This window comes from Salmo trutta, chromosome 29 (genome assembly GCF_901001165.1).
Source record: "Salmo trutta chromosome 29, fSalTru1.1, whole genome shotgun sequence".
NCBI classification, from domain to species: Eukaryota; Metazoa; Chordata; class Actinopteri; order Salmoniformes; family Salmonidae; genus Salmo; species Salmo trutta.
The window spans coordinates 21,166,845-21,176,258 of record NC_042985.1 but is presented as its reverse complement, the minus strand read 5'-3'; the positions used below and the strand labels follow the sequence as shown (position 1 = coordinate 21,176,258).

The window sequence follows — 9,414 nt, the reverse complement described above, 5'->3', positions numbered from 1 at the left end:
CAGGCTGAGACTACACGTCTACAGACACCTATTCGCACATTTCCAGTTTGGTTAATTGTGAGGCCACAAAGGCACACACATTTCCAGGTCTCTTTTTGTGGTGAATCAATCCCTCTCTCGCCCCCTCTATATCTATTAGCCATCTGAGACGGTTTCTGGAATTCTCAAAGGACATGCTTATGAAATGAAGGGATTATAATGATAATAGTGATTGAGGTGAGGATAAGGATGGTGATATAATGGTGACTGTAGACTAACATCTAACTTGGTCGAACGAGGAGCGTACAATTTGGTGACGATTAAGTCCCTTAAAAAAATAGGCAACATTAAAGTTCCATCAGCTGGCGGGAACCATAGCCCGAACACGGATTTTGACTCCAACTCGAGTACTTTGCACGGACTGCTTTCACGTCACCCCGCCCGTCTGTCTCCTCCCTGCAATCTTATTGCGACCATCCCTTTTGAGCGCCTCTGAACTGGAGAGAGAGAGAGAAAAAAGAAGAGCGAGAGAGATACTAAATGGATTCAGGCACCAACATTACCTACCTGCTCGAGCGAAATACTGGGAGGACGCTCAAATACGCGCGCGTCCACGCGCACTCGCTGAGTAGCAAGACAATATAAGGCAAGAAATAAAAAGCAAAATTGGAATTGGAGTTTTCAACACGAATGCTATTCCTTAAAAATTTAAATAGAAGAATACAGCTTTACTGAAAAAAGCAACAGCCATGCATCTAAACAGAGAAGAAGGGAACAGCAAAGGTGAGGAAAATACCTCAATTTATATATTCCATGCCAGACTGTCTGTCTCCCTTTTAGGCTAGTTTGTTTGAGGCTCTTGTGTTGGTTCAAAAACGCCCTTGAGTATGATTTGTTGGTCTCAAGTAATGATGCTGGGAATCATCGCCACAACACAAGCAGCATGTTATTGCTGATTTTATTAGTGTCATCTCTATCAGCATGCATAGCCCATGATTTTGTTTACTCGTAACATTCCTTGTCATGTGCCTGGATGACATTCAACGGCTACATCATCGTTCATAGACCGCACCAAAGGCAATTGTGTAGATGGAATGACTACAATTAGGCTGCCAGCATGAAGAATCGGGTGCAAGATAAAGATGCTTGTGCACTTGTTGTTCTCTCAGTATTGTTAACGTTAGCCTACATGCCCGAGTGTCACCGGTTTTTACGTCAGGTAAACTGAGCGGCAAAGCACACAAGGTCATCTCATCTCCTATCATGTCCACGGGTGTTTGTGTCCCTGTCTGAGCGAGAGAGAGAGAAGAGCATATTGTGTGTGTGTGTGTGAGGGGGGGGGGGGGGGGGGGAGAGAGAGAGAGGCGGCACCTATTTAAGAAATGTATCCCACGTGCATCGGGGGCGTGACAGGTGACATGGAGAAGTAGTGGCCCTCTTCCCGCCCCCAAGTGTCTCCCCTGGTGGCCAGCAGTAGGCTACACATATTCACAGCAAACACCTGCTGCTCAGGGAGAGAAATGTGTGAACTGAATGATCCTCTGTGAAGACTGTCAGTGAAACGTGAAATGGCTGAAAACAGCTTTATTCATTCATGGCCTCATTATGGCAGTGAAAAATGCACTTCCAATAAATCACCCAGTTCCAATAAATATGATTGGCTGTAGTCTGGATAAATAAGAAGGCCTAGTTCTATAAACACTGTGTCCCTTTGAACATCCCTTTTGTGACAGATCACTTGCAAAATAGGCCTTTATATTGAGGGTCATTTGCAGAGAGGATGGTGTCTGGAACAAGTGGGTTTCTGAAGACTGTACTCTATAAAATGACCTAAATCTATCCACATAATATAGCAAAAGCAAATTGCAAACTTTCATGAACACAGAAAATGTGAGATCTGTTCATTTTCCATCATCCATTCTAGAATTACTGGCTTATTTACTTCAAGCAACTAATTTTCATCAAGCCTTCCAAAAAGTTCCTACACTACATGGCCAAAAGTATGTGGACACCTGTTTGTCAAACATCTCATTCCAAAGTCATGGGAATTAATATGGAGTTGGTCCCCCCCCCCCCTTTGCTGCCATAACAGCCTTCATTCTTCTGGGAAGGCTTTCCACTAGATGTTGGAACATTGCTGTAGGAACTTGCTTTTATTCAGACACAAGAGCATTAGTGAGGTCGGCACTGATGTTGGGCGATTAGGCCTGGCTCGCAGTCTGCGTTCCAATTCATCCCAAAGGTGTTCGATGGGGATGAGATCAGGGCTCTGGGCAGGCCAGTCAAGTTCTTCCACACCGATCTCGACAAACCATTTCTGTATGGACCTCGCTTTGTGACGGGGGCATTTTCATTCTGAAACAGGAAAGGTCCTTCCCCAAACTGTTGCCACAAAGTTGGAAGCACAGAATTGTCTAGAATGTCATTGTATGTTGTAGCGTTAAGATTTCCCTTCACTGGAACTAAGTTGCCTAGCCCGAACCATGAAAAACAGTCCCAGACCATTATACCTCCTCCACCAAACTTTACAGTTGGCACTATGCATCGGGGCAGGTAGCATTCTCCTGGCATCCGCCAAACCCAGATTTGTCCGTCGGAGTGCCAGATGGTGAAGCGTGATTCATTACTTCAGAGAACGCATTTCCACTGCTCCAGAGTCCAATGGTGGAGAGCTTCACACCACTCCAGCCGAAGCTTGGCATTGCGCATGGTGATCTTAGACTTGTGTGCAGCTGCTCGGCCATGGAAACCCATTCATGAAGCTCCTGATAAACAGCCTTGTGCTGACGTTGCTTCCAGAGGCAGTTTGGAACTCGGTAGTGAGTGTTGTAACCGAGGACAGACAATTTTTATGCGCTACGCGCTTCAGCACTCGGCGGTCCTGTTCTGTGAGCTTGTGTGGCCTACCACTTCGGGGCTGAGCCGTTGTTGCTCCTAGACTTTCACAATAACAGCACATACAGTTGACCGGGGCAGCTCTGGCATGGCAGAAATTTGACAAACTGACTTGTTGGAAAGGTGTCATCCTATGACGGTGCCACGTTGAAAGTCACCTTGCTCTTTATTATGGGCCATTCTACTGCCAGTGTTTGTCTATGGAGATTGCATGGTGTGTGCTTGATTTTATACACCTGTCAGCAACGGGTGTGGCTGATATAGCTGAATCCACTAATTTGAAGGGGTGTCCCCATACTTTTGGCCGTGTAGTGTATTATAGTTGCTCTGTGAAACAAGAATGTTAGCTTTCAGAGGCATCATGCCCATAGGGGGCAAACGGGCATGTGCCCCCTCAGATTTGTCCTGTTTTTAAATGTTTCAGATGTTAAATTAATTACTACACTTCATTTTTAAATTCATAATTATTTATAAAAGGATGTCAGCGGGATTTAGATTATTATTTTTTTTACCAATTTTTCTCCCCAATTTCGTGGTATCCATCCAATTGGTAGTTACAGTCTTGGACTCAGGAGAGGAAAAAGGACGAGAGCCGTGCGTCCTCCAAAACACAAACCAGTCAAGCCAAACTGTTCGCTTAACCTGGAAGCCAGCCGCACCAATGTGTTGGAAGAAACACCATACACCTGGTGACCATGTCAGCGTGCATTGCGCCCAGCCCGCCACAGGAGTCGCTAGAGTGCAATGGGACAAGGACATCCCTGCCGGCCAAACCCTCCCCTAACCCGGACGAAGCTGAGCCAATTGTGCGCCGCCCCATGGGTCTCCTGGTCGCGGCTGGCCGCAACAGAGCCTGGACTCGAACCAGGATCTCTAGTGGCACATTGCCTTAGACCACTACGCCACTCGGGAGGCCCTATGTAAGCAGGATTTTACGGAGGGGGCACACTGACTGGACCAGGGAAAGAGTACCACCCCCCCACTTTGATGCTATATTTAGCAAGTTTTCAGAACTCTCCAGCGACTTTTATTGGTAAAGAGGCTAGTGTGAAATTCAGCTACTTTTCAGACTGCCTTTGGGGAGTTTTGACATCAAGGATTTCTATGGTTTCGTTGCATGTACCAACTTTTCCTACTAAAATTCTGCCGCAAACTAAAGTGGGAGAAGCTGTCTGTGCAACACAAGTCACCGCAACATACAGGCGGAGAAGCACAAGGAGAGGGGGTGAGCGGCAGGAGAGTGGGCAAAAATGCTATGTCAGGGACCTCAGTTGTGCTCCAGCAAAGCAAATTGGTGCTGAGACGTCGTCACGGCAATGGCAAAACGTAATCTAGCCACTTCTAGCAACAAGTCAATGAGCCAATAGCGATTCTCACTGAAAAATTGTTGACAAAAATGGTGATTTCAAATCAAATCAAATCAAATGTTATTGGTCACACACATGGTTAGCAGATGTTATTGCGAGTGTAGCGAAATGCTTGTGCTTCTGGTTCCGACAGTGCAGCAATATCTATCAAGTAATATCTAACAATTCCAAAACAAATACCTATTGCACACAAATCAAAGTAAGGAATGGAATAAGAATATGGAAATATATGGATAAACAATGACAGAGCAGCATAGGATAAGATGCAATACATATTATAGAATACAGTATATACAGTTGAAGTCGGAAGTTTACATACGCTTAGGTTGGAGTCATTAAAACTCGTTTTTCAACCACTCCACAAATTTCTTGTTAACAAACAATAGTTTTTTGCAAGTCGGTTAGGACATCTACTTTGTGCATGACACAAGTAATTTTTCCAACAATTGTTTACAGACAGATTATTTCACTGTATCACAATTCCAGTGGGTCAGAAGTTTACATACACTAAGTTGACTGTGCCTTTAAACAGCTTGGAAAATTCCAGAAAATGATGTCATGGCTTTAGAAGCTTCTGATAGTACCTGTGGATGTATTTCAAGGCCTACCTTCAAACTCGGTGCCTCTTTGCTTGACATCATGGGAAAATCAAAAGAAATCAGCCAAGACCTCAGAAAAAAAATTGTAGACCTCCACAAGTCTGGTTCATCCTTGGGAGCAATTTCCAAATTCCTGAAGGTACCACGTTCATCTGTACAAATAATAGTACGCAAGTATAAACACCATGGGACCACACAGCTGTCTTACAGCTCAGGAAGGAGACGCGTTCTGTCTCCTAGAGATGAACGTACTTTGGTGCGACAAGTGCAAATCAATCCCAGAACAACAGTAAAAGGACCTTGTGAAGATGCTGGAGGAAACAGGTACAAAAGTATCTATAGCCATAGTAAAACGAGTCCTATATCGACATAACCTGAAAGGCCGCTCAGCAAGGAAGCCACTGCTCCAAAACCGCCATAAAAAAGCCAGACTAAGACTCAGATTGTGTGAAAAAGCTTTGTCAGGTGTTTGAAATACTTCGTGCCCCTAGCAGTTTTGGCAGAATCTCACTATTTTATTACAGCGATAAGTGTAGGCAGCTTTTCCTCTCCTCAGAAGGCCACTGGCACTGCAGTGGATGTGTGAAAATACACATAGTCAGGGAATGTTCTGTCTCCCTTTCCCTTTCTCTGGGGGGGGGGGCAAAAGGTCTATATTAGACAAGTGTTTTACTGGCAGGTTTCATAGATGGTTGTTGGCATAATTCATGTTTGCCTATAGATGTATTATAATATATTTTCTAATCGTATGATTCTATCTATAACAAGTGGGGGAAAGAACAACATGACACAGGTAGGCCTGAATATCATGAACAGTCAAATAATCTTTTTTTAAAGTTGATTAAATTTAGCACAATGCTGACAAATTGCACCACACACTGGATGGCCAATATGACAGGTAGATGATGGTGTGTTTATTGCACAGCAATCCTTTCCAATACAGATGTCTGTCCCTCTGTTATTAGTAAATCACATACAGTACATCCAAAATGTTGGCCTTCACAGAAGACTATAAGGCTATGAAATCCAGAATGTCCAGCATGTCTTAATTCCACTCTGGAATGGTTTCTACCAATCCATCTCCCAGCAGGGAATCTATTTCCCATCAGGAATGGTTCCCTGACAGGCAGCCTGTGCTGTGCTGTGGGGGATCCCTGCAGTGGCAGGTGATCTGACATCGGCACACACTGGAGCTATTGACTCTGGTTAATCTCAGCCCTAGGTAAAGATTAGACCACATCTGAGTCCTAACTCGCTTATCAGACAACAGCAATAACTACATGTCGTCTGGAATTCTTCAACCGCCACAACCAATGGCCTTTCCCTGGAAAATCTGTTTTAGGGGGTTGTAGGTTTTGATCAGTGGGGTTAGGTGGAAGCTCAACACGGTGATAAATATTGTCTGATGAAATTCCTACCACTATTTATAGAGGTCACAAAGCCAAGGAAAAAAGTATAGAAGGTTTCTCAGTGATTTCAGAATCTTGAGCCTGCTGGCGGCCAAAATCCAAACATAACATTAATAATGCTATGATAAATGTCATATTTATGGTATACAGTTGAAGTTGGAAGTTTACATACACCTTAGCCAAATACATTTAAACTCAGTTTTTCACAATTCCTGACATTTAATCCTAGTAAAAATTCCCTGTCTTAGGTCAGTTAGGATTAGAGGTCGACTGATTAATCGGAATGGCCGATTAATTAGGGCAGATTTCAAGTTTTCATAACAATCAGTAATCGGTATTTTTGGACGCCGATTTGCCGATATATATATTTTTTTTACACCTTTATTTAACTAGGCAAGTCAGTTAAGAACACATTCTTATTTTCAATGACGGCCTAGGAACAGTGGGTTAACTGCCTTGTTCAGGGGCAGAACGACAGATTTTTACCTTGTCAGCTTGGGGATTCAATCTTGCAACCTTACGGTTAACTAGTCCAACGCTCTAACCACCTGCTTTACATTGCACTCCACGAGGAGCCTGCCTGTTACGCGAATGCAGTAAGAAACCAAGGTAAGTTGCTAGCTAGCATTAAACTTATCTTATAAAAAACAATCAATCATAATCACTAGTTAACTACACATGGTTGATGATATTACTAGTTTATCTAGCCTGTCCTGCATTGCATATAATCGATGTGGTGCGCATTCGCGAAAAAGGACTGTCATTGCTCCAACGTGTACCTAACCATAAACATCAATGTCTTTCTTAAAATCAATACACAAGTATATATTTTTAAACCTGCATATTTAGCTAAAAGAAATCCAGGTTAGCAGGCAATATTAACCAGGTGAAATTGTGTCACTTCTCTTGCGTTCATTGCACGCAGAGTCAGGGTATATGCAACAGTTTGGGCCGCCTGGCTCGTTGCGAACTAATTTCCCCGAATTTTACGTAATTATGACATAACATTGAAGGTTGTGCAATGTAACAGGAATATTTAGACTTAGGAATGCCACCCGTTAGATAAAATACGGAACGGTTCCGTATTTCACTGAAAGGAAAAACGTTTTGTTTTCGATATGATAGTTTCCGAATTCGACCATATTAATGACCAAAGGCTCGTATTTCTGTGTGTTTGTTATATTATAATTAAGTCTATGATTTTATAGAGCAGTCTGACTGAGCGGTGGTAGGCACCAGCAGGCTCGTAAGCATTCATTCAAACAGCAAGATTAGTTATACCAAGATTAGGCTGGTATAACTGATGTGAAATGGCTAGATAGTTAGCCGGGTGCGCGCTAATAGCGTTTTAAACGTCACTCGCTCTGAGACTTGGAGTAGTTGTTCCCCTTGCTCTGCATGGGTAACGCTGCTTCGAGGGTGGCTGTTGTCGATGTGTTCCTGGTTCGAGCCCATGTAGGAGCGAGGAGAGGGACGGAAGCTATACTGTTACACTGGCAATACTAAAGTGCCTATAAGAACATCCAATAGTCAAAGGTATATGAAATACAAATGGTATAGAGAGAAATAGTCCTATAATTCCTATAATAATATAATAACTACAACCTAAAACTTCTTACCTGGGAATATTGAAGACTCATGTTAAAAGGAACCACCAGCTTTCATATGTTCTCATGTTCTGAGCAAGGAACTTAAACGTTAGCGTTCTTACATGGCACATATTGCACTTTTACTTTCTTCTCCAACACTTTGTTTTTGCATTATTTAAACCAAATTGAACATGTTTCATTATTTATTTGAGGCTAAATTGATTTTATTGATGTATTATATTAAGTTCAAATCAGTGTTCATTCAGTATTGTTGTAATTGTCATTATTACAAATAAATGGGGAAAAAAACGGCCGATTAATCGGTATCGGCTGGTTTCTGGCCCTCCAATAATTGGAATCGGTATCGGCGTTGAAAAATCATAATCGGTCGACCTCTAGTTAGGATCACCACTTTATTTTAAGAATGTGAAATGTCAGAATAATAGTAGAGAGTGATTTATTTCAGCTTTTATTTCTTTCATCACATTCCCAGTGGGTCAGAAGTTTACCTACACTCAATTAGTATTTGGTAGCATTGCCTTTAATTGTTTAACTTGGGCCAAATGTTTCGTGTAGCCTTCCACAAGCTTCCCACAATAAGTTGGGTGAATTTTGGCCCATTCCTCCTGACAGAGCTCGTGTAACTGAGTCAGGTTTGTAGGCCTCCATGCTCGCACACGCTTTTTCAGTTCTGCCCACACTTTTTCTATAGGTTTGAGGTCAGGGATTTGTGATGGCCACTCCAATACCTTGACTTTGTTGTCCTTAAGCCATTTTGCCACAACTTTGGAAGTATGCTTTGGGTCATTGTCCATTTGGAAGACCCATTTGCGACCAAGCTTTAACTTCCTGACTGATGTCTTGAGATGTTGCTTCAATATATCCACATCATTTTACTTCATCATGATGCCATCTATTTTGTGAAGTGCACCAGTCCCGCCCGCCTGCAGCAAAGCACCCCGCAACATGATGCTGCCACCCCCGTGCTTCACGTTTGGGATGGTGTTCTTCGGCTTGCAAGCCCCCCCTTTTTCCTCCAAACATAGCGATTGTCATTAATTAAGGCCAAACAGTTCTATTTTTGTTTCATCAGACCAGAGGAAATGTCTCTAAAAAGTATGATCTTTGCCCCATGTGCATTTGCAAACCGTAGTCTGGCTTTTTTATGGCGGTTTTGGAGCAGTGGCTTCTTCCTTGCTGAGCGGCCTTTCAGGTTATGTCGATATAGGACTCGTTTTACTGTGGATATAGATATTTTTGTGCCTGTTTCCTCCAGCATCTTCACAAGGTCCTTTACTGTTGCTCTGGGATTGATTTGCACTTTTCACACCAAAATACGTTCATCTCTAGGAGACAAAATGCGTCTCCTTCCTGAGTGGTATGATGGCTGCATGGTCCCATGGTGTTTATACTATTCTTTGTACAGATGAACGTGGTACCTTCAGGCTTTTGGAAATTGCTCCCAAGGATGAACCAGACTTGTGGAGGTCTACATTTTTTTTTCTGAGGTCTTGCTGATTTCTTTTGAATTTCCCATGATGTCAAGCAAAGAGGCACTGAGTTTGAAGGTAGGCCT

At 42.9% G+C, this 9,414-nt stretch overlaps 1 protein-coding gene across 1 annotated transcript in view; it reads left to right on the top strand.

The window, feature by feature from the left end:
• The first annotated feature begins 245 nt into the window (after positions 1-245).
• Positions 246-9,414, top strand: part of LOC115167580 (synaptotagmin-7) — a 116,708-nt gene continuing 107,539 nt past the window's right edge. Inside the window, exon 1 of the mRNA XM_029722153.1 lies at positions 246-762. Coding sequence (XP_029578013.1) covers positions 729-762 — 34 coding nt within the window. The 5' untranslated portion in view covers positions 246-728. The remainder of the gene's footprint in view (positions 763-9,414) is intronic.